The sequence below is a fragment of the Hippopotamus amphibius genome, chromosome 17, assembly GCF_030028045.1.
Source record: "Hippopotamus amphibius kiboko isolate mHipAmp2 chromosome 17, mHipAmp2.hap2, whole genome shotgun sequence".
Classification (NCBI taxonomy): Eukaryota; Metazoa; Chordata; class Mammalia; order Artiodactyla; family Hippopotamidae; genus Hippopotamus; species Hippopotamus amphibius.
In genome coordinates, this window is record NC_080202.1 from 25,792,137 (window position 1) to 25,816,789 (window position 24,653).

The following is a 24,653-nucleotide window of genomic DNA, read 5'->3' on the forward strand; positions in this document are numbered from 1 at the left end:
AATAGCCATTTGTGATTGAAACCAATGACGGACTCCAAATCCCTTCTACAATTCTACACTCACTCCTGGGCCAGGAATGTGTGATAATTTATGATTTGAGCAGCCTGCAGTTTCACCCCAGAGCCAACCAAACCACCCATGAAAACTGTAAAAAGCTGGAGTTCTATTTTTTGACTCATATACCGTGCAGTTCCAAACGAAATTGGGACAATTTTATACCTTGCACCTTATTAAAACTGGGGCTAACACGGTTGATTGATTTGAGTAGCCTTGCCTTAGTAGGATGTTCAGAATGTTTCCTTCTCTCTGGATGAGTCTCTGAGAATTCCTAGAATCTGGGGAGAGTAAGGGAGGATCTAGAGCCTTCCTTATACACCAGGAAGTCCTGGTTTTGCTAAGAACTTGGTCAAAGCTTTTGTGGCGTCAACTCCAAAGACAAAGCCACAGTTTCCTTGCAGTTACTGCTTGAGAGTCTCTGAAGAATTGTGGCTGTACGCCGGAATATTTAATAGGAGGCTCCTTCCTTTATGACATCACCAGGCAGGTAGCTAAGGGGACTATTTGAGACACTTGGAGAACAACAGCCACTTTTGTGGGAGTGCAAGAACAGCAGGTTTCAAAACTGAGGGTAAATATTCAGGCTTCATTAGGACCCTGAATACAAGCCAGCCGGTAAAATATGGGCTCTACGCACAGAGGCACAATCTATCATATGGTCAAGACGAATAAAGTTGGGTCCAAGGTAGTAGTTTCAGCACAGAAAGGGGCCGAGGTTACTAACACAACCCCTCAGCGGGGACATGGGTGTGTTCCTGCCTCGAGCCAGCGGAGTGGCACAGTCTCCGTGATCCCTTCAGCCCATCGAAGATCAGAAGCTGGGCATTCCACCACTCCCCATTTAGCACCCGACCACCCTCGATCTAGCTCCCCCCAATCCGGGCCCGGCGTCTCTGGAGCACCCAGCTCTCGAACTGAGACCCGATCAAAATCTGAAGCATACCGCCCTGCCTCTCTTTCTCGAAAGCAAACGTCGGCTCCCTTTGCCGTCCAGATGCAGCGGAATCCTAGTCCCTCCAGAGAGGAAGCAACGAGGAGACGGGGTGAGAGCAAGCCAGGGCGTGACAGCAGTAATTGCTACTCATTAATCCCAGATGCCAAATCCTCTCGCCGGTTGAGTTTTGTCGACCAGAAGGATAACTTCACAATCTTAGAAGAAGACCCACCCTCCAAGGTCCAGTACCCACAAGGGGTCAGAGCTGCCCGTAGGCCTTTGGTTTACCCAAAGGATGAAGCAGTCCAAACTGAGCCCATTCGAAAGAGTTTGACTGCTGCTGATATCAGATCTCCGAGGAGACCCTCTAGTCCAGAACGCAGAGGCAGCCGCATCTTTGCAGACTCTCGACCAACCCAGAGGAGGATCCCGGGCCAAGACACTGAAATGAGCCGTCAAAACTCAATTTATACGGAACCTAAAGCCTTGCGTAGAAGTATGAACTTGGAATCATCCCTCAGACTCTCCGTCGTTAAAGATTTGGATGGTGGACACAACGTGTCTATGCGCCCAGAGCCTGAGTCTACCCGCATGCATTCTGTCTACACCGAAACCAAGCCCTCCCCAAAGGTCTTAATATCATCAGAAGTGGAGCCCAACGTGAGGGGCTTAATTCGAGGAGACAGTGAGGGTGGCCGCAGGGTCACCATCTCCCCCGGGGGACAGTCAGCACAGTCAGCTTCCCGTGTGACATCTCGAGTGGGGTCTGACAGCCCCTACAGATGTTCCGCATTGGTCACTCCAGAGCCCATCTATAAGCAGCATGCCACAAGACCCTCAGAAAGTATCTACATGTCCCCAGGACCCACACTTAGGCATCCGGAGCCCTCTGGAAAACCCTGTGTCCACGCAGAACTGGAACTGACCCCTCGGCCCTTACCCCCTCGGTCCTTACCGAGATATGGACCGGACTCCTCATGGTGGGCCTTACTCAACCCTGAAGTTGAAATGCACCAAAGCTGGCCAATAACACCTGATCCCGAGCCTAAGTCCCCTCCTCCCGTAGACCCTTCAATGCCCTTTTCTGAAATGGAATCAAGCCCTTTCTGTGAGGATCTGATGTTCCAGAGAGGGAAGGCAAGCCTTTCACCGCCACCAGCACCAGCAACGCCATCAACACCAAAGGAGTGTCCAAACCCAGCGCCGCTGAGGGAAGTGCCACAGGCCCGCAAGCACACCTCCAAACAACCCATTCAAAGGTTTAGTGCTTTCTTCTTGGGTATGTGAAGAAGTGGACTGCCCAGGGGCAGCCCTGAGTTAGTGAGGTGGGACGCTGGGGTGGGCACGAAAATCCCCTTCTTCATTCTGGGCCTCAGAGCTGCCCTCCTGCCGGTGCCAAAGTCAGACCCATGCTTGAGCCCATTGCTCCATTCCTTCCCCACCAGCTTCTCTGAGCTCCAAGCTAATGACGTCGGTGACGATGCTAGGGTCGGCGTCAGGCATGGACTCTTCCAGGCAACGCTGCTTAACCTTTCCATGGAAGGTAGTAGAGAGTGGTTTGCAGGGTGGGAAGCTACTTCCCGAGAGTGGAGATGAAGAACTGAGCTGGGTGAGGGCTGGTAAAGAGAATAGGGTCCTCAGGTAAATATTTTGGCAACGAAGTGGAGAAGGTGGGGCGTAAACGAGCTGGGACGTAGACTTCCAAGAGGGGAAGGGCATTAACAGTGGCACAAAGAGAGGGTGGGAAGAAGGGAGAGGGAGAGCGGGAATGGGACATTTAGTCTCAGGTTCGAGGAGCTTCTTGGAGAGCATCAAGGGCTGAGGGCACCTTTGGGTGGAGAAATGTGGAGCTAGAAAGGGAGGGGTTTAGCAGTGGGGGCGGGGGGGGGTGCATCCCACAGAGAGAAAAACCAAAAGCAACCGTCTCTGTTACTTTCAGATGTCTCTGAGGAAATGTACAATCGTGTCATCTGGTGGCTGAAAGGTCTGTGCTTTTCCCTCCTGTGGGTCCACTGTGGGGGGACTGGGAGGCAGGAGGACAGGTGGGAGGGTGGCCTCTGTACCCACAGAGCCAGGTCTGTTAAGATGGTGCATGCTGGCATTTTGACTTGAAGGGGCCTAAAATTCTACCATTAGAGTCATTCCTTTGGGACTTGGAACCTTTTTTCATTTTTAAGAGTCTCCTTTTAATGGGAAGGAGTCACTTTTGGAATGGAGAACGATTTAAGCCCAGGGCCTTTCAGATTACCTGGTCTTACCTGTCATGTGATAAAAAGCAAACATCAAAAGCCCCACTAACACAAACTACCTGCTTCCCGGTCTTACTCAGGGCTAACTCCAAACTAATTCAGGTTGAGGGGTCTCCTCGTGTGTCTCTCTGCTTCCTCAGAACCCTGCTCAAGCCCCCATCCCAGGACCTGGGAGGTACTTATTGGCTGCTGCCCAGGCAGGCTCTCCAAGGATGTCTAGGTGAATGCCTTGAGGACATCAGTGGGTCCTGCAGCCAACTCGAGAATCCCCAGGGTCTGACCACACCTCTCACTCACTTGGCGCTCTTGACCTCTCTGGTGGGAGGGAAGTTGGGTACCAGTGCTAATATAGAGCATCATAGTGGCAAGGAATTCCTGCTTCAAGTGTTGTGGACTAAAACATGCTCCAGCCCTGTGAGTACAAGGGAGGCCAGGGCTCTGGGTGAGGACGTTCCTAGAGAGGAGAGAGCCCTGGAAATGTAATCCGGTCCCCACCAGCAGCCCTGCCCCTCCGAGGGAGCAAAGCTCCACAAAGGAGACGTTTTTAGAATAAGGACCCTGGAGTTATATTATTGGGCTTGAGCCCTGTGTCCACTATTTTATGACTGTGACCTTGGTTAAGTTATTTTACCTCTCCAGGCATTAGTTTCCCCATCTGTTAACGGGAACAATGGCTTCCTCTTAAGGTTCTTGTGAGGACTTCCCAAGCTATTACACGTAAAGCACTTAGCATGGTGCCTGCCAACAGCGAACACTCAGTAAATGCTAGCTGTTGTTATCTGGGCCACTTTGGACTAGGAAGGAATTTGGGCCAGGTTATGCCCAAGTCCACTGGACATCTTTAGTAAAATTCTCTTTTTCCCCTCCTGTTGGCACTCTCTGAATTCCATTTGCTGCCCCCTGGGAATGCCTGGCTTCTACTCTCTCCACTGTGACAGATGAGGAGGTAAGAATGCCCCTGGGAAGTTGCTTCCAGTCTTCCCATGCTCCCCCTTATCTGAGTCCCTCTCTTACCCTTTAATGGAAGCAGATGTGAAAGGAGACAGATGGAGGTGCTCCCTATGCTTGGGCAGGTTGTTCACTGCACAAGGGGACCTGGCAGAGAAGCAGGGGCTGAAATCTAGCCTGTGTTCCACTTGCCAAGCTGTGCACCTGTGGGGCTGCATCTCCCCAGAGGGGCATTTACGCAAAGATACCAGAGCTAGTTGCAACACTGGAGAGAAAGAGTAGAGACCTGTTGGCAAACGATGAATTCTGTGAAGTGCTCTGTGGGAAGGCGGTCTGGGAAACCATAGGCTGGATCCATCCCCACTTGGCTCTCCCCTCTCCAGCCTGGGGCACTCCAGAAAGGGGACACTTTTCTGGGTTACACACTATTTGAGTCCGCAACGTGGAAAGGCACAAGGTGAACTCTGCTCTCGGCAGCCCTATGTCCTGAATTTGGCAAAGAACGTCCTGATTTCACAGTGCGTTATTCCTATAAGTACTTTCGTTCTTTTTGGCCCAGGTTTGATATGATAGGCCAAGCTCTTTTGCCTTCATTCTGTCTCCTGCCATCTCTCTCCCTTGCCCAAGTCCAGCATGGGCTCTAGTGGACTGGCCCATTCATGGACTAGCCCAGGATGGACAGTTGACGACGGATGGAAAACAAATGAGATGTGTGTGTGTGCAGGGGGTGGGGTGGGGAGAACAGACAACTCAGATAACAGAACAGCTGCAGGGGAGGCGCCAGAAATGCAGCTGCCACCCCCTCTGCCATGACTGCTTATCTAGCCCTGTGCCCTGAGCTCAGCTGTGGGCGGGAGCAGCTACTTTCAGAGATTATCTCCATGCAAGACAGTAGATCCTTCTCTCCCTCCTGACTTTCTCTCTTCCTTCCTTCCTCCTTTTCTCCCTTCCTTCCATAAACAATTTTTATTCAGATGCTTAGCCCTCTCCTAGGCACTACTGGGGAAACCACTGAAGCCTCACAGCACACATTCTTTGGCCTTGCAAAACTAACCATCTGGATGGGGAGATAAGGCATGGACAGGAAAACACTGAAACAACAATATGAAATAGTCTGTGCTCAAATGTTCAAATAAATGCAACAGACTGAATGAGTGCTCTTGGAGGGTCTTAGGAGAGAGGGAATCAGCAGGGAGTTTGTGGGGAGGTGGTCAGGTTACCCGCTCCTTCCCAAAGCCAGGGGGTGTCTTAACAGCCAGCCTCTTGCTCACCCCTTGATGCAAATCTACACCTTTGGGAAGGGATTCGTATTTCCTCTCATTCAGGATATGATGATTTTGACAGAGCAAGTTCCTCCCTGTTTTTCTCCAGCCTCTTTCTTTATGCATCTTGTTTTAGTTTAGGAAGTCAAAAGCCTTGGCAGCAAGACGGCTCCTTCCCAAAATAGCTCTTATCCTATCTCGATAATTGCAGCTCTCCAGCCCTGTTCAGCAGCAGAGCTGCTCCCCAGAAACTGGAAAGAGAAGACTCCCAGGCAGCGGGGCCTGCTGGTCTTCTCTGGATCTCTGGAAGTGTGTGGCATGCAGGCGGGCCCGGGACCCTCCTTGCAGAGTGTGTAAGAGCTAGGCCTTCCTCAGACTGTCCACTAGGCTGCATGGCCCACAGGCGGTCCCAGGACGGAGACTCTGTGGTGCTGATGTCCAAGGCCTTTGGTTCCTCTCATCCAGGAATGGTTGACTGTGGAGTCTGTTCCAGATTCTATTCCCGGCAGGAATTCTCTGGCGGCCCAACCACGGCGCCTGGCTCGTGGACGGCAGCCTGTTTGCTGTTGAGCTTCACAAGCCCTTCTAGGTCCACAGCTGGGAAAGAGTGTGATTCAGCCCATCTCTCTCTCCAAGTGTCAGTCTTCTCCCAGGCGGCCACTCAAGACCCTTCGGTCTAAGGAGCAGGGGAGACAGATGCCTCTCCTCCTCGGATTGGGACGTTAGGGACTGAGTCTTCCCGGAGGAGGTTATGCTGGACTGAGGGAAACATTCCTTAAGGGCTTTTTTTTTGTATCAGAACTAGCAGAAGCTCAACAGGAAGGTCCTGAGGGTGCTCTATGGGGTCAGCTGGGGCTGTCTTCTCACACAGCCCTGGAGAATTCCCTGGAACAAAGCAGCTCTTGGGCTGCCCTGGTCCCAAGATCCTCAAGGCACCTAACCTACTCACGCTTGGATGTGCTGTCAGGGGACCAGGTGGTTTACTCCCTGCTATATCTATCAATTATGCAAGGAATCAACTCTGGAAAACAGGCCAGGAACCAAAGGAGGCTGCTGCAGGGATACCCAAAGCAGACTTTGGCATCTTTAGACTGACATGTCATTTGGCCCTGGGGGATGGAATGGCCAGCCTCCTGTTGGCTCCTGAACCACAGGGAAGTTTTGCTCCGGCAGACTAACTTGGCAAAGAAGAACCCAGAGCCTAGGAGCCATGTAGGGAGGCTCCGCATTCCTGGAGATGTTAAGAGAATCCTAGGATAGGGGCTGTCTGGAAGGATACCCAGAATCATCTTCTTTCCACCCCCGCATTTTCTCTTGCTTTGTACAGAGGCTCATAGTTGAAAGGAAAGGGGTATTGTTGAAAGGATGGAGCACAGCTGCTGAAAATGGGGCAGGGCACCTTGGGAGGCTTTTCATGGCAGCCTGACCCTCGCTACCCCACTGCTTCTCCTGTCAGACGGCACCTTGTTCATTGCAGCCACCACGGGCAGCCAAGTCCACAGCAGGATGGGAGGCTGGTGGCCTCTGGCCCAGACTTGCTATTTTGGGGACAGGCTAGGTTGACCGACTCAACAGGGTTTGCCCCGGACGTTCCTGACTTTAGCACTGAAAGTCTTGTGTCCTGGGAACTGCCTGAGTCCTGAGCAAGCTGGGACCGGTGGTCCCCTAGGACAGGTGGTGTGGTATGCCTCAGCAAGCGCCTCTGGAAGCACGGGGCAGGGGGGTGAGGTCCTACCTCCACCGGGAGACCTGGGCAGGTTTCTCCCTCTGTTCATTCAATGAGGGTGGGAAAGTACTATGCCTTCTTCCCGAGCTTGGTGGCAGAATCCCTTAGTTTTTTTGTTCTGCCCAGAACGAGCACTCGTAGGGAAGAATCGGCTACATCCATTTTGGACTTTCTAGTGTACTTCCAGACGCTGCTTTGTTCCCTGCCTGGAACCCATCTCCAACATTACATATTTCTATCAGAGTAGCTTGGTGGGGTTTGTAATGGTGGGTTTTTCAAGTAAGAAGAGAGACAGTGGGCCTGAGTAGACTAGGGAGCTTGGCTTCAGAGGGCAGATGCCCACTTGGATGGGGAAGCAAATCTCTGATGCAGAAGCCATCTGACAGCTGTTCAGCCAGAGGAAGGCTGTCCTGTGGGACAGAAATGACCGTGTCCCTTCACCCTCCTCTGCTCAGCTGCCTTTGGCCCAGCTGCTGTGAGGGGAGAAGCAAGAGACAGCTGCACCTTGAGGGCTGAATGCAGGCCTGGAGGAGGGGGACAGAATGCTTCCTGAGGGAAGCTCAGACTCTGACACTGTAGGTGGGAGGACTGGGTCAGCCAGAGTCATTTCCTTGGCACACCTACCACAGGCAAAGTCATCTAACTCCAGGGGTCTCAACAGTGGCTGTTTTGGGGAATCGGGTTCAGTAAGTCTGAAGCCGAGACCTGTTTTCTAGAGATGGAGCGGTGTCTAATTGGAGAAGCTGACTCCACAGTGGGTGGCAGCAGGGTCATTCCAATGTCACTTTAGACTCCCTCTCCACCCATTACACATGCACGTGCCTAATTCTTTGGAGGGAAGGCATTTGAAATAGTCACAGTTGACAGTTGCTGGTTTGGGGTTGATAATTTTGGTGTTAGCTAATAGCCACCATTCATTTTTAGTGCTTATACCAGTGCTAAGTGTGTTGCCTTAGAGAATCTTCACAGCAAGCCTCTGAGGTGGACTTTTTCTCCCTGTTTCACAGATGGAGACACCGAGGCCCAGAGCTGCTCATCAATGCTTGCAGCGCTCTAGGGAGCATTTTGCCCCAGGGGTTCATATGTGGTGTAGAAACCCTTTTCCTGTAGTCACATATTTCTGGAAGATAACTTTGTGATATTTCAGCAGCACCTTTAGATATCACGAATTGTGAGAGGAAAGGTTGTAGTTGGTCGGGGGGGGGGACTGCGGGGGGGGGGGCGGGTAACATCTGTGTCTCTGCATTTGAACGGAGAGGCTGGGAGGTGGGTGTGAGCTGGTAAACAGCCAGAATGAAGGGCAGGTTATGGGTCAGCGAAGCCCAGAGCCCTCAAGGCTTGTCTGTACTCCAAAATCAGAGTGGAAACTAATCAATGAATCCTCTCAGTCAATCCATATTGATCAGACATCTCCTGGGGGCAGAGGCCTGATCACCCATGCAGACATCACATGACATATTTGCTGAGTTGAAGTGAGTAGAGGTTAAAATAGAAAACACGCTCCCTGTCCTTGAGGGGCTCGTGGTTAATTTGGAGAGAAAAATGCATGGATGGGTCACTTGAAAGGAAGTGAATATCAAAGGACAAACAAAGTCCAGGGCAATGAGTCAGCAAAGCTTCTAGCATGGAGGCATTTGGAGGGTAAAGACCATGAGGAGACAGATTTTGACTCAGTATAATGAAGACCTTGGTAATTCACCACCCAAAGACTGAAGGGCAGTTGTTAGAGTCAGTGAGTTTTGACCATGGAAGATATTCAAGCAGAGACTGGAAGGTCAACGGAGGGGGCCTTGAAGGGAGTCAGACATGCAGTGGATAGTGGCATTAGGAGGTGTGTAAGTCCCTTCCATCCCTGAGCCTCCTGTGCTTGCCCTGCTGCAGAGAGGATGCTGGAAGGGCCCTCTGGCTGGCTTCTATCCCCCTGCTGGCTCTGGAACTGTCCCTTGCTGCAGCTGTTCCACAGGTGCCAGGAAACACCGTGTTCTCTGCCCTTGCCACCCACATCTCATGCCTGCCCCCGGATCATGGGACATGGGGGAGCAATAAGGGAAGGAGTGAGGCTTAGCGTATTTTAGTTTCTTGCCTCTGCACAGACTTTGCTGGACAGACTGGCTAAGGTTTCCTTGAAAGACACAACCCAGTGATAGACCTTTGGCTCCACCAGGGCTCTCTGACTATATCATCACTGGCTCAACACCTCTGGGGTGGGGGTACTATTAGCTCTTGCACCACTTGAGGGAAACTGCTACCAAGAGGCAAAAGTGGCCTTTGCTAGCCAGGCAGATCTGAAATCCTGATTTCTGGTGGTAATTACTCTTTATTCTTGACTTTGAACATGGGCCCTGGCTTGGCCCAAGTGCAGCAGCCTTGATTGCCATCACTGTGCCATGTACCCTTCACCCATGGGTGGGCAGGAAAGAGCCAGTGGAGGGGGGCCTAGGAGGTTTTCCATAAAGACCATGTTAGCCTGACCTAAGCAGAGGGAGCCCAGGACAGCAGACTGGGGCTGTGGTTGCTGATGTGAGTTTCCCAGGAGAGTCACTCTGTGCAAGATAAGTGTCCACTCTCCAGACACTTGGCTGGAATACCTCACCCCAGCAGTGCCCTGGAAATTGTACTCTAGCCAAGGACATCAATGACTGATGGGATGTTGGTTGTTAAATTTCTTTCCCTCCTTCCTTCCTTCGTTCCTTCCTTCGTTCCTTCCTTCCTTCCTTTCTGTCTCTTTCTTTTTTTTTTTCTGCCTGCATGGCTTGCGGGATCTCAGTTTCCCCACCAGGGATTGAACCTGGGCCCCAGCAATGAAAGCCCGGAATCCTAACCACTAGTCCACCAGGGGACTCCTGGGATGTTGAATTTCAAGAGAGAGCCAGAGCTCCAAGAGCTGAGGGGCACTGAGGCAGGGTTGGCCAGGCCACCTGCTGGCTGGAGGTGGCACAGAGCCCTCAGTGGTTAGTGACTCACACAAGGGCTGCTATATCTCGGCCCTGCTTCTGCCCAAGTGTCTCACTCTACCTGTCCCAACATAAAACATGAGAGCTGGAGTTGAGGGTAGAACAGTCCTCTCTTTCAATGGGGGAAACAGAAGCACAGGGAGGGGAAGGGACCTTCAGGCAGTGAGCTAATTGCCAAAGCTGGCATGGAGACTTATCACCAGGCCAAGTTCTCGTGGAGACCCCTGAATTGCTGCAGGGTTACCAGGTGCGGTTGTGTAGGTAGAGTGACCCAGAGCCTATCTTAGGCTTTTATTTTCCCCAGCCCATGCTTTATGTTGGGCCTGTGACCATCAAGACCACAGGATTCTTGGCTTAGAGATGAGTTCCATGGTCTCTAGCCTCTCTTGGGGCCTCACTTCCTTCAAAGCAAGCTGCCACCAACATGCCTTAGGAAACACAGGGCTCTCTGGTGTCTGGGCTGCAAGTGCCAGAGCAGAGCTGGGATTCCAGCTGCAGCTGAGGATGAGCTGCTAGCTGAGATGTGTCTGTGTCCACGCTTGGGCAGCAGCCAGAACGGGGGGAAGGAGGGACCTTATGATTGTGGAAAACAAGGCTTTGTGATGGGGCCTGTCTTCCTTGATGTAGGCTTTCTCCCCTGGGCCCAGCACCCCCAGCCCAGGTCTCGCAGACTGAAGTACCCAAGAGGTATCCTTACGAGTGTGCACATGAGGACTAGCGGCCTGCAGCTAGTTCCCAACAGCGGGGCTTTGTGAGCCTGAACTTGACATTTGGGTCTGATAGCAGCAAGTGCTGCTGCTTCTGCAGACTTCCAGCAGCCATTGGTTTCTCTCTGGAGACACTTCCTGAGTACAGCTTCAAATCTCCTGATCTACCCTGGGCCTTTTCCAGGAACCTCCTATACCTTCAGAGGTTGCCTCTCATTGGAGCCAAGCTGCTGGGCCCTAGCCTTGTTTAATCCCCTCATTTTCAGGTGTGGAAACTGAGGCCTAGGGAGGTGAAGTGAGGTCACCCAGCAAGGAAGTTTTCTCCTCGACTTGCTGGCTCATGAATTCCCTGTCTTCTTTAAGCAATGACACCCCTCCATCCTCCAGCCCACCATTGCCAGATATTCAATGGCAGCCCCATGCTTTCTGAACCTGTGGTACCCAGACACCGCCCCCCCCACCTCCCGAGGTTTGACAGATCCCAACCAAGACCAAATAGTGTAGGCAGGCCTCTGGCACTTCTACAAATAGAGGGGGGCCATGCCTGTGGCGTCAGTTTTGTCCAAAGTGTATTCAGGCCAGTCAGTCTGCCCTGGAGGAGGACTCATGGAAGTCAGGGAGGGGCATGCTTTGGAAACTTCTACAGAAGCTTGACCAGCTCAGACCTGTATTAGCTCAGGAAATCCCCACCAACTCCCCACCCCCTAAGCATCTACTTTCTCCTCGCTGCTGCTGACCATTCTGAGCCTCTAATGCCTCTAAAGCTACTGGGGCATCTATCCCCACAGCATCTCACCTGCTTGCCCAGCATAGCCTCTCCTGAGGCCCTCCCCACCTTCCACGGCCCCAGGCAAGGCTTCCCTGGCCCGGAAAGGCCACTCAGCCTCTCCCTTCCACTCTTCCTGCAGATGATCCCAGGATAATTTATGCAGCAAATCCTCCTTAATCTTTAATCTAGGGTCCTGCACGAAGGGAACCTCCTGTCTCTTCTTCCCAGCTTGGCTGGAGGTGGAGACTGTCCGACGCCCCACCTTAGGAGGTGTACAGAGGGTGTGGACATTCATAACTTGGACATCAGCTGGGTTCAATTCCCACAGACCTTGTGTCCTTTCCGGGGTAACCAATTGTTTCTCTCCAACCCCTAGGGCAAACACCCCTCTCCTTCCAAAGCCTTCTTCTCCTGGGGATGCCAGGTGGGCCCTTCCTTTTCTTTTGGGGACTTGTTCAAGCGCCCCATGGTGCTGCGCTGCCTGGGCAGGCCACCCCTTAGAGGCAGAGTAGGAAAGAGCCAGGTGACCAGCGACGCCCTGTCTCGAGCGTCTCTGCGCACCCCGCCTCTGGAGTCAAGAGCTACTAAGGCCCACCGGCAGCCGGCGGCCTCTTGCCCAGCCTGCGGCCGCATCCCGCGCCGCAGAGGTGCAGGCCCCGCCCCCGGGCCGCCCCGCCCCGCCCCCGCCGCCGGGCCCCGCCCCCGGCCGGTCCGCTCTCGCGGCGGCGGGCGGGGGCAGGCGGTGTGGCGAGGTCGGCACGCAGCTCCGGCCGCGGGTCGCTCGGGCGCTGTCCAGGCGGAGCCGGCCCGGCCCGGGCTGCAGCCATGGTAAGGCGGGCGGGCGCGGGGCAAGGCCGGGCGCGCAGGGCCCGCCGCTCCCAGGCGGCTTCGCTGAGACCCGCGGCGCCGCAGCCCCGGCTGTGCGGGGCGGGAGGCGCTGTCGCCCGCCGCGGGCACAGGCTGCTGGTGGACGCCGCTGCGTCGCTGCTCCCAAGTTTCTCCTCCTGATCCGAGCAGACACAGAATGGGCCCCGGCCCCAGGGGTGCCGCCCGGTTGGACGGCGAAGGGGTGGGTCCGTGCTGGGTGGGGAGGGGGCGCCAGCCGAGACGCGCAGGTGGGCTGAGGTGAGCGAGTCACGCAGGGGCGGAGGTGAGGGTCCCCGCCCTTGCCTGGGTCAGCTGTTACCTGGGTGACCCTTCCTCACCACCTACCCTGGGCTCAGCGACCAGCACCAACTTCCTTTGGAAAACACCCAGGAGGCCCACGAGCACTGCCTGCCTCCCCAGGAGGGATGGTGAGGCGCTTGGGCCCGTCCTTCCCACAGCCTGGCAAGGGGCTGCTCCTCGGCGCTTGCCACAGCACCCTCTATCCGGGGAACCTCTGAAAGAGGGAGGCCCAGCCATCATCCCGCCCTGTGGGACCAGCTATCTCCCTCTGCCTCTGAGACAGGAACCATGGGGACTCTTCCTACTGCTGCAACCTACCCCCCCCCCCCGCCAAAAAAAAAAACCAGGTCCCTCTGCAGTGACGGGGGGTGGCGGGAACTCATTTCTGCCAGCTGCCTGGGATGGGAGGAGAAACAGTAACCCCAGCCAACCTCCCTGGAGACCCCCCAGGTAGGAAGTTTTGATGTTTGGCTGTGAAAGTGCCAGCTCTTTTCCTGTCATCATTGCCAGAGCCTGACACAAACACATTATGCTGGGTGTCAGGGCCTCCAGGCCCTGTGCCAGCTTCTCCTCCCAGTCTGGAAGCCCCTGAGCCTTTGCCCTCTGCCTTGGGAAGCACAGGCTGTTTACAGCAGGAGGAGATCCGTGACCAGCCTGTGGGGCAGGATGTTGGCTGTGGGCAGCCTCCAGAAAGGAACTCCCTGGGCCCTGTGGAATCAGAAGCTTCCAGGTCTGGAAAGGCCACCCTTTGGGCTCTTCTCTCTCAAGCTGTGTCCAGGCCGAGGCCCAAGTCTTGTCCAGGAAGTCTTGGTGACACTGTGACCTTCCCCAATGGGGGGTTCCTGGGAGAGGCCAAGTGGTGCCTGCCTTTATCCCTGCCCCCATTCTCCTCCCCACATGGGGATGGACAGAATGATTGTACCAGGGATGGAAGCCAAGTGTCCCTAGTGCAGGGGCCAAGAGGGGCTTTTTCTGCCACACACTAAGTTCAGTTCAGCTGAGGTCTTGGTGCTTCAGCTTGGCTGAGGCCACCCTGTTCCTCTGTAATTAAAGACACCCCGTCGCCACCAGAGTCCCCAGCCTCCGGCCCTTGCCCTCAAGCCAGCCCAGTCCTTAGGCTGACTGTTTCATGTGATAGGAGATCAGGGACCCAGCTGCTTTGGAGGCCAAGTGGGGAGACCAGGAGCTCCCCAGCCCAGGAGCTCCAGAAGGTTTTAATTGGCCTGCAAAAAAGAATGACTTAGCTAACATTAACAACCATCCTGTGACTTGAGATGTACCTTCTTCTCCCCAGGTTCAAAGCAGCTTGAGGTATCTGTCATCCGGGAGTGCTTTCTTTCCTCAGCCTTCCTGGCAGGCAAGGAAGAGCCATTCTTAATTGGACATGAAGGCCCTGAAATTAAGACACTATTCAAAATCACAAAGCGTATTTCTAGCCAAGCCAGAAACACTGGCCTCCTGACTCCTAGTCAAGTGCTCCATCTGCACACTTCCAGTTAGGTCTCTCAATTTGCCTGCTACCTACTCGGCAACTGTTGAAGCCTCTGGGATGCCAGCCTCTCCTTGACCTGAACTCATGCCCCTCAGAGACCAAGTGTTAGCAGCTCCCCTGCTGACTCTCTGAAAGTGATGGGGTGATGGAAGTGATACAGGTCCCCATGAGTCAGAGGTCAGGTATCCCAGGATGCGAGGAGTCCCTGTAGCAAAGTCCTCTCTGTGGCTGGGGCCCTCTGCAGGGAAATCTAAGGGCACATTTCTGAAGGCAGTGTGGTTCTCTGCTGGGAGAACACAAAGGGACGCTGGAAAGAAAAGTGGGGCCATTCCCAAGAGAACCTATGCCCCATACCCAGGGGATTATAGGACACCCCACCCTACTTCGGCACTGCTTGAAGTTAAGGTGAGAGAGATTGGAATCCTTTGGGAATGGAGTCTCCTGGGTGGCTGCCCCATATACCAATGGGCCAGGTCACCTTGGGGACAGGTCTCAGCCCTCTGACAGGCCTCGCTGTCCTTGGGGGTTAACTGGAGAGGCCAAGTGGATCAAGAGCCTTTGCTGCAGACAGACTTGGGAGGCTGGTGCTATGCCCACCGGGGTAGGCAGCGGGCAGGCGTCATGGGGCAGCCAATCAGAGGAGGAGGGGACTGCAGAGAAAACGAGTGATCCTGCCGCAGCTGAGCTGTCCTCGGAGGGTGGGAGCCAAGGGAAGGGAGGAGGAGGGGGTGGGGAAGGACATTCCACAGGCTCTTTTGGCCCCTGACAGAGACAGGGGGGTCAGAGAGAAAGGGAAAGGAGCAAGTCAGGACGCTGGATTATAACAAGAGCATCAAGACCAGGCTGTTTCTGTGTGTGAGGAACTTTGCCTGGGAGATATAATTAGACCTAGAGCTTGCTGACAGGGAGTCTGAAGCGTGGGACATGGACCGTTCACTGGGATGGCAAGGCAGTTCTGTCCCTGAGGACAGGACTGAAGCTGGGGTAAGCTGCTGCTCTGGGAGTTGGGTGGACCTGCCCTGTCTTCCCCCTGCATTGGCTGGGATTGGGGCTCAAAGTCAGAAAATGATTTGGTCACTGGCAGAGCTGGGGGCAGGGAAGGACAGACAGGAAATGAGGCCCCTGGTGTCCTGACTCCTTGTCTGGAGCCCCTGTGGGCCCTTCCATGCTGCTGAGCAGCTCACTGGTAGGGAGCGTGGTGCTGGATTCCTGGTGGCTCTGTTGGAGGATTGTGGGAGCTGGGGGTCTCCATCAGTGCCTTCCCTTCTCCCTTCCCTGCTGTCCCTCTGCTCAGTGCCCCTGGGGAAACCAGGAGGAGCACAGTCTTCTCTCTCCCACCCTCAGCCTGACCCCCAGATCAACTGCTGGGTCACTGTGGGGTTGTGCAGAGGGGCAGGATCTCCCCGAATTCCCCAGCCTCTTTAGGTGCCAGAAAACAAGACCTGCCACCCCACGCCTTCAGCCCCATCCCTTCTTCGTTGCCATATAATTAATCATCCAAACTGGGACACTTTTGAGAGTGAAAAGGGGCAATTATGCTAGGACAACTAACATAAACCGGGATGTATGGTCACCCCACTGACCCCCACAAATATTATGGGTGAGAAAAGGCCTGTTGGGTCAGGCTTACCTCAGGACCGTCTCTTCTGGCCACTTGGCCCCTACATGCGGGTTCCAGTTTCAGGCTAAAAGGCCCCTTTTCTTGTCCAGCCAAGCCCTGGAGGCTATGTCTATAAGCAGTTGTGGGGACTCGAGAGGTGACAGCCTGGAAGTAGCTTTTAGGGGACGTCCCCCCCCAGCCTCCCCCTCTAGTCCCTTCCCTCTGCATAAACCTGGCAGCGTGACCACGTCCCTCAGGTCTTCGCTCTGTGAAGCGGGGCCCTGCAGGAAGACGGTGGCCATGTCATCTCCCCTCACCCTGGCTGGGACTCCGCAGTGGTCTGGGGTAGCCCCCACTGGCTTGGCCGCTTCCCAGAGGGTGAGTCAGCCTGTGAAGCCGGCCCTTGTCCATTGTCTGGGGGAGGCATGTGGGTGCTGTGAGGCAGCGCTGAGCCCAGCACCACCAGGCACTCCACAGAGGGGGCTGGTCCCTAAAGGGGAGAAGGGGGAAGCTTCAGGGTCTAGAGCTGAGGGCCAGAGTAGCGGGGAAGCAGCCTGTCTTCCCAGCTGGAGATGGAGTGGAGCAGATCTTCGCAGAGGAGCCAGCCACCCCCTGCCTACACAGTTGAGACCCAGACCCCCTCCTGCACTGCCAGCTGAAGCCTATGCACGGGGAAAGGGGCAGCTGGGGGTGCTTCCCTCCATACGTCCCTCACAGCTGGGGGCTGTCAGCAGTGTCCTCCCATCCTCCCATCCCTGGTTCCTCCCAGTTCCCCTTCACCCACACTCAGCGTCCACTGGCAGGTTTCCCCTTTGCTCCTGGGGCCCAGGCTCAGGCTCTGTGTGGCTCCGTGTCTGGGGAGGGGGGGCTCAGGTCAGCTGTATTGAGCTCTGGGCAGTGAGCCCTGGGGAGTGAGCACCTCCAGTAGAGTGTACCTCAGTCTCAGAGCGCAGCGACTGCAGTGACCCACTGCAGTGACCAGAGGCGAGGAGCCCTCTGCTGGCTCTTGATCTGCCTGGGGCTGGCAGCTCCCTCCTCTCCTCCCTCACTCCCTCCTGCCCCTCCCGCACTCCCTCCTGCCCCTACCCCATTCTGACTGTCTGCACGCTCCTCAAGTCCTGAGCCACACTCTCCTCTCAGCTCTAATGCCTCTGTCTACTCCCCCTCGTTTAGCCTGACTCCTGGCCTTTGGGGCAGTCGCTGGTCCTGGCTTGGAAGGGCAACCTCGACAAGCACCCTGTTAGAGGGAGCATCGGGACGGGGCTGCTCAGTGCCCTAGAGCCGTTGCTAGGGCTCTGGGGGCTGCCCGGGGCTGCTGCTGGACCCCCGGGCCTTTCCTGGTGTCTCGGACCCTCCGACCAAGGAGGCGTGTGAGCAGATGAGGGAGGGGTGGTGAGTGCTTCCTCTAGCTTGGCTGCCTGTGCAGTTTCTTTCCCTCCTAACCACGAGTGCTTTCCTCTCTCCCTCTCGCCTTCTCCTGTCTTCCTCCTTCATTCTTCCCTTCCTGCCACCTACCCACCTACGCCATCCCACCCCACCCCTCAGATCAAGCGCTTTCTGGAGGACACGGATGATGCAGAACTGAACAAGTTCGTGAAGGATTTCCCAGGAAGCGAGACCTACCACCACCCAGAGGCCAAGACCTGGGTGTCCAGGCCCCAAATCCTGGAGCCGAGGCCCCAGGCCTCAGACTTCTGCCAGGATGACCTGGAGTTCAGACCCCCCTCGTGGCCCCAGCCCTCTGACAGCCAGCAGTGCTTCTCTGCCTCAGCCCCCCTCAGCCCCTCAGCCCGGCCCCGCAGCCCGTGGGGCAAGCTCGATCCCTATGACTCCTCTGAGGTAGAGCCTCCCGCCCTGCCTTTGCCTTTCAGGGGGCTGGCGCAGGAGGACCCAGGGAGGGAGCAGAGGGAGTCCAAGGGTGTGTGTGTGTGTGCGTGCGCGCACACGCGTGTGTGTGCTGAGCTGGAGCCTCTCTGTCCTGTGTTGGCCCCAGCTCTGTGGTGTCGCCCCCCCAGGTACATTGGAAACGGACAGCATCAGCAGGGACAAGAGCCCAGCTGGTAGCCCCAGATGGGGCCTCAAAGGAGTCTGGCACTGCTCCTTTAAGGCTGGGCAAAGACCTAAGAGGCGGGGAGAAGGCTGGTGTTGGGTCCTGGGGTCCTTCTGCCTCTGCCCTCATGCACTCTGCCTTCTCCTCCACTAGGATGACAAGGAGTATGTGGGCTTTGCCACCCTTCCCAATCAAGTCCACCGAAAGTCCGTGAAGAAAGGCTTTGACTTTACCCTCATGGTGGCAGGTAGAGCAGGGGCAGGGCTGGGCTGGGCAGGAGGTGTTTCAAGTGGGGATGATATATATGTGTGTGGGGGCGGTGCGGGTATGGGTAGGGCAGGAAAAAACAGCAGGTGGATGTGCCTTTTTGCAAAATAGCTGGGAGCCACAGGTGGCCAAAATATATATATGTTGGGGGGGAGGGGGCAGTGATGAGGTACAAAGAACATTTAACCCTCAGTTTTCTAGCCTTTGCCTTTTCCTGTGTGACCTTGGGCAATCTCTTATCCTCTCTGGGCCTCTTTCAAATGAGAAGGCTGGATGAACTCTTCTCTCTGCTTCCTTCCAGCTCTGCTTTGGTTTGGTTCGTCTTTTCCCAATTAGATAAGAAAGCAGCTGCCCCCTACACCTTGTTCTGGTGAGGTTTCCTCTTGGTTATAGATCTGATTTGGTGCCTCTGTCCTCTCTCCCCTGTTAGGAGAGTCTGGTCTGGGGAAATCTACTCTCGTCAATAGCCTCTTCCTCACTGATCTGTACCGGGACCGGAAACTCCTCAGTGCTGAAGGTAAGGAAAGGAGAGGAGCACGAAGACAGGCAGGCGGAGCTGACTTGGGAAATCAAACTCACTCCAGGATCTGGGGGATGGGGCCTTCCCCAGCAGGCAGGAAAGCATGGCTTCTTAGAGAGACTGCCAGCATCTCTCTGTAGGCCTATCTAGCCTGGCAGCCCACCAGCCAGCTCCCTAAAGATTTGGGTGCCGAAGCAGGGCAGGGACCAGAATCCTGCCCTCGGACTGAGTCTCTGACCCCCAAAGGATTTCAGGAATCCAAGAAAAGAGCCGGGAGCAGAGAGGAGGCTGGGGCCAGAGCCAACAGCCACCGGCATTTCCTGTGTTGGGAAATGTGCTCCTTGCTGGTTCCCAGAGAAGAGGCCCCCAGGCAGCCCCAGGGGCGGGAAGGGGGGCAGTGTGGGTGAGGCAGGCTGGGCAGCAGAGCTGGTGGGGTGGGCGGTGTGTCCTGACTGGGCAGGTCCTTGCCCTTGCCCTGGCCTCAGTTTTCCCCTTCTCCAGAGCGGATCATGCAAACGGTGGAGATCACTAAACACGCAGTGGACATAGAGGAGAAGGGCGTGAGGCTGCGGCTCACCATCGTGGACACACCAGGGTTTGGGGATGCGGTCAACAACACAGAGTGGTACGTCCGACCAGGCACAACCCCTGTGCACAGGCGCACACAGGCACAGACACACCCACGACTGCCAGGAGGGAGGGGTTTGTGCCCTCCAGCATGCCACTGACCCTTACTGGACAGCTGTCTCCTCTGTAACATGTGAGGGAAAGCCTTGGAATAGATGATCTCTGATGTTCCTTTGATGCTGACCTATAATCTAGAATGGGGATGAGGACACAGATAGGAAACAAGAGCCTCAGGAAAGCAAACGTGTGAAAACATGTAGCACAGAGCCTGACATATAGTAGGTGCTCAAAAACAGTCACCCTCCCTCCTTGGTTCCTTTCACCAGCAACATTTTCGGTGTTGCAAGTTATTAAAGGGGTGAGAGTGTGTGGAGGGAGGGATGAAGGGGAGAAAGAAGAGGCAAAGGGAAAGTGTGGGTAGAACTGTTTAAACTCCAGGCACCCTCTAGGCTACCTGCTGAAAGAAAAGATGGTTTTGCTAACCCCCACCCCAATTATCCCTGACATTTTTTTCAGGAACTTGAAGGATGCTTAGATAATGATCAGACCTAAGTGAGCAGATGAGGAGAACGGGTGATAAAGAGGGGAGAAAAGGTGGTACCTGTGATGAGGAGGTTAGGCAGGGTGGTGCTGAGACCCCTAGACCGAGAGTTCAGATCTTGATTCAGCATTTAGTAATGGCATGACCTTGAGCAAATGACCACATTCCCATTTCTTCAACTGAAAAATGCTGGCCTTACCACCTCACCCAGTTGATCTGAAAATCAACCCAGAAAGATGCACGTGAATGTGCATTAAAAACTTACAGTTTTTACAGGGCTGTGTACATCACCCTCATGAATTTGAAGACAACAACTGCAGGATCAGTGCAAAAGAAAAGTGTGGGGTCTCTTGTTCAAAATGATTAAGAATTTCAAGATGCCCACAGCAGAGAATAAACCAAATGTGGGCCCCTCTGAGTGCAGGGCCCCTGTATGACTGCACAGGTCACACGCCCAGGAAGCTGACTCTGGATAATTGCCTCCCAGACTGATCAGACCCTTACAGACGTCTCTGTGCTTTGAACCCCTCACCCCCGTGTATGCTCCGTCATTACAACATGTGACTTTCGGCTCAGCACACTGGTTCCTCTTCAACCTCATGGTCTGAGCCTTGAGGGTAGGGCCACTTCTTGTATTCTTGCCACAGCACTGTGCGAGTACATGGTGCGTGGTCTCTGTAAATATTCCTGCTGGATTGAGGTGGTCTCCATGTCATCATCACCCTTCCTGATCTCGGAATGTGTCTCAGCAAACTGGACTTGTCCTGAAACTCTAGCCCCAACCAGCACCTGCTTTCTACTTTAGCAAGTATCACTCCCTCCTTCAGTCAGTCTGCTTACCTCCTCTTACCTTCCATAATAATAATAATTTCACTGACCTGGCACCTCACAGTTTACAGTGCAGCACCACATATACTCATTTCGTCAACCAGCAGGAATTTATTGAGCACAGACTAGGTGTCCAGCCTGTGCTGGACATTTTTTTTGCTTACATTTGTCTCTACTCTTTTTTTTTTTTTTTTTCCTGCATTGGGTCTTCATGCTGCACACGGGCTTTCTCTAGCTGTGGCAAGCAGGGGCTACTCTTTGTTGTGGTGCACGGGCTTCTCACTGTGGTGGCTTCTCTTGTTGCAGAGCACAGTCTTAGCAGTTGCGGCGCACAGGCTTAGTTGCTCTGAGACATGTGGGATCTTCCCAGACCAGGGCTTGAACCCATGTCCCCTGCATTGGCAGGCGGATTCTTAACCACTGCGCCACCAGGGAAGTCCCCGCGCTGGACATTTTAAGGGATGCAGAACAAGTATGAATAATCCTCGGCACTGGGAGGCTTATAGTCTAATGGAAGTGGGAGTGGGGAGTGGGGGGGGGGGCAGCAGGTCTCTAATGTGTGTCAATCAAGTAAAAACTTAAGTTAGTAAATGAGTCAGGCAGTGTGGTGGCAAACACACTCAACTAGGAGTCAGAAGGCCAGGCACTTGGGTGGGTAGAGAATTTGCGAGCTGAAATGATCTGGATTAAGTCTCTTAGCTGCTCTGGATTTAGCTTCTTCATGTATAAAATGAGAATAGTGATGCTTATAACCTCTCAGGGCATCTGTCAGTGAGGATTAAACTCAGTAACAGAAGAGCAAGAGACTTGACAACTGAGGTTCTTGAATATATATATTCAAAACTATATTTTTGAATATCTATATCTATATATAAACCTCTGTGTGTGGTGAAGGGAAGGGGAGAGCAGTGTGCAGGGTGCATTGGTGTAGTCACAGGAGCCTTCATGGAAGAGATGGTTTTTTTTTTAATTTAAGCTTCCTTTTTTAAAGTTTTTTTATTTATTTTATAAATTTATTTATTTATTTATTAGCTGCGTTGGGTCTTCGTTGCTGCACACAAGCTTTCTCTAGTTGCGGCGAGCAGGGGCTGCGCTTTGTTGTGGTGCGCAGGCTCCTTGTTGCTGTGGCTTCTTGTTGTAGAGCATGGGCTCTAGGCGTGCAGGCTTTAGTAGTTGCAGCAGCACGTGGGCTTCAGTAGTTGTGGCATGCAGGCTCAGTAGTTGTGGCTCGAGGGCTCTAAAGCACAGGCTCAGTAGTTGTGGTGCACGGGCTTAGTTGCTCAGAGGCATGTGGGATCTTCCCGGACCAGGGATCGAACCCATGTCCCCTGCATCGGATTCTTAACCACTGCACCACCAGGCAAGTCCCAAAGAGATGGTTCTTGGATGGAGTGAGCTTGGAGAGGTGAAGCAAAAGATGAAACTCCATGAACAAAGGCTCTAAGGCTGAACTGTGAACCTGACTTAGGGCTGCCCTTGCCTCCAATTGGGTTTCACCTGCCAGCACCTTACTAGTCTTACTGCTTTGTTTGGTCACCTGGGCTCTTTCCTCTCATCAAGCTAGTATTTATTGACCTCTGCCTCTGTGCTTAGTCTGATTTTCTATCGGGATGTTTGAGATGCACCCCTGTCCCACCTGGGTACCTCCCTGAAGATGTTAGAAAGCAATTGGGGGAATAGCAAAGTCTTGAAAAGACTGCTCAGGGTGTGGGCTCCTTGCAGTCCCAGAGCTCACTAGGCAGCCCTCACTCCCAGTGTCTCTGCTTGTTTGTCCCTGCCCCAGCTGGAAGCCTGTGGCAGAATACATCGACCAGCAGTTTGAGCAGTATTTCCGAGATGAGAGTGGCCTGAACCGCAAGAACATCCAAGACAACAGGGTGCACTGCTGCCTGTACTTCATCTCGCCCTTCGGCCACGGGTATGGTCTGAGCCTGAGGCTCCTGACACCACCGGGTGCTGCCAAGGGAACAGGCCGAGAGCACCAGGGGCAGGGCTGCCACTAGCAGGTGGTCACAGATTCCTGTTCCCCAGGCTCCGGCCATTGGATGTTGAATTTATGAAGGCCCTGCATCAGCGGGTCAACATCGTGCCTATCTTGGCAAAGGCGGACACACTGACACCTCCTGAAGTGGAGCACAAGAAACGCAAAGTGAGGGAAGCTGGTGGGGGAGGGGAACAGGTGGGCTTCTGGAAAGGATGGGGACCCCAGAACTATGGGCCCCTCATGTGTTTGCCAGATCCGGGAGGAGATTGAGCACTTTGGAATCAAGGTCTACCAGTTCCCAGACTGTGACTCTGATGAGGATGAGGACTTCAAATTACAGGACCAAGCCCTAAAGGTGGGGCCACCCCAGGGCATCCCTTTCCCATCTTGTTTCTTCTGGGCAGAAGCGAGAAGTAGAATTCTATATAAGGGTGGGCTATTGGGGGTGGAAGAGGACCCTGGTTTCCTAGAATGAAGCAGAGAAGATGAAGATACAGGTGGAAAGGAACAGGTGAGAACAGGGAGTGTTGACAAACACCCCTAACTTCTTCCAGGAAAGCATCCCATTTGCTGTAATTGGCAGCAACACTGTGGTAGAGGCCAGAGGGCGGCGAGTTCGGGGCCGGCTCTACCCCTGGGGCATCGTGGAAGGTAAAGCACTGAGCTTGTGACCAGGGTATCTCCTTGCCCTCAATGGTTCTCCTCTATCCATGCCCCCGGCTGACCCCTCGCCTTGCTATGCAGTGGAAAACCCAGGGCACTGCGACTTTGTGAAGCTGAGGACAATGCTGGTGCGCACTCACATGCAGGACCTGAAGGATGTGACGCGGGAGACACATTATGAGAACTACAGGGCACAGTGCATCCAGAGCATGACGCGCCTGGTGGTGAAAGAGCGGAATCGCAAGTATGGCCGGAGGCCAGGACAGAGCTGGCAGGGCTGGGGTCCCAAGCGCAGCCTTGGGTGAGGCCAAGCCCTTCCTTTGTTCTATAGGCTCTGGGCTCAATCCAAGCTGGTGCTGGGGTCTCCCTAGCCTTACCAATCCCCCTTTTCCCTCCCCCTCAGCAAACTGACTCGAGAGAGTGGTACCGACTTCCCCATTCCTGCTGTCCCACCAGGGACAGATCCAGAAACCGAGAGGCTGATCCGAGAGAAAGATGAGGAGGTGAGAGTAGTATGGGGTGGTAGAGGTTGGCAGCCTGAGAGAACCCCTGCTTAATCATAAACCTCAGTATCTCTTGGTTTGGGAATAGGACAATCCCTGGCCCTGGTACATATCTGGGTCCTGGATTGGTGGATTAGTGGTTCTACCCAGGGACTCCATCACACCTCAGGGCTACTAAGGCCCTGGCTGAAGGGATTAGAGGTTGGGGGCACGTCCCTAAATCTATAGGACTCTCTGAAAGGCCCCACTTTGATGCATGTGCCTGTTCCAGCTACGGCGGATGCAGGAGATGCTGCACAAAATCCAAAGACAGATGAAGGAGACCCATTAGCTGGCTTTCAGCTTTGAATATTTAAACACCGCCTCTTCGTCCTGCCTATGCCGGCACCAGCTCTGCTCAGGCCCCTGCAGCTACTGCCACTTCACCTTACATCCCTGCTGCCTCCCCAGAGACTCAGAGGAAATAAAGTTTAACAAATCTATAGGTGGCTTCTGGTGTCGCTGTCTGTATTTTTACCATTTCATGGAAACCAAGGTCTTAGGACCCAGTTTTGAAAAGCTGCTGGAGGAGGGTGCTGGTTTTTGGCTTTTAGTAGGAAAGGGAGAGTGGGGAAAACTTGCCCCTGCCATGACAGGGTTTAGTCTGTGCCCAGGATCCAGCCTGGCCTGTCCATCTTCCTAACCATATCTATCCAGCCTCTGTTATCTGGAGCCCCCCTCAACTTGCCCACATACAGTACTGACAATCCCATAGAAGTTTTGGATTTGATATCTGCCCTTGAGAAAACATGGTGTTAATTGCATG

General features: G+C 54.2%; 1 protein-coding gene across 5 annotated transcripts; it reads left to right on the top strand.

The window, feature by feature from the left end:
• The first annotated feature begins 712 nt into the window (after positions 1 to 712).
• Positions 713 to 24,330, top strand: SEPTIN4 (septin 4). Of its 5 annotated transcripts, none has more exons than XM_057714875.1 (14): positions 713 to 2,270; positions 2,931 to 2,975; positions 4,179 to 4,186; positions 17,411 to 17,704; positions 18,069 to 18,162; positions 18,613 to 18,699; positions 19,204 to 19,327; positions 22,482 to 22,616; positions 22,730 to 22,847; positions 22,936 to 23,037; positions 23,237 to 23,333; positions 23,427 to 23,589; positions 23,749 to 23,848; positions 24,120 to 24,330. In XM_057714875.1, exons 1-14 carry the CDS (start codon positions 713 to 715, stop codon positions 24,177 to 24,179), a joined length of 2,985 nt encoding a protein of 994 aa, XP_057570858.1. In that variant the 3' UTR covers positions 24,180 to 24,330. The 5 variants fall into 5 exon arrangements, with proteins under 5 accessions (XP_057570858.1, XP_057570862.1, XP_057570860.1 ...); XM_057714880.1 differs by lacking the exons at positions 713 to 2,270; positions 2,931 to 2,975; positions 4,179 to 4,186 and adding exons at positions 15,190 to 15,249; positions 15,976 to 16,004; position 16,243; XM_057714877.1 differs by lacking the exons at positions 713 to 2,270; positions 2,931 to 2,975; positions 4,179 to 4,186 and adding an exon at positions 12,322 to 12,434.
• The last annotated feature ends 323 nt before the right edge of the window (positions 24,331 to 24,653 follow it).

What these genes read in the sequence shown, in the direction of transcription:
- SEPTIN4 (XM_057714875.1), top strand. Translation starts at nt 713, where the DNA reads ATGGTCAAGACGAATAAAGTTGGGTCCAAGGTAGTAGTTTCAGCACAG. An exon ending in CCCCTGGGGCATCGTGGAAG is followed by an intron (nt 23,334 to 23,426) that starts GTAAAGCACTGA and finishes CTTGCTATGCAG; the next exon opens with TGGAAAACCCAGGGCACTGC. An exon ending in TCCGAGAGAAAGATGAGGAG is followed by an intron (nt 23,849 to 24,119) that starts GTGAGAGTAGTA and finishes TGCCTGTTCCAG; the next exon opens with CTACGGCGGATGCAGGAGAT.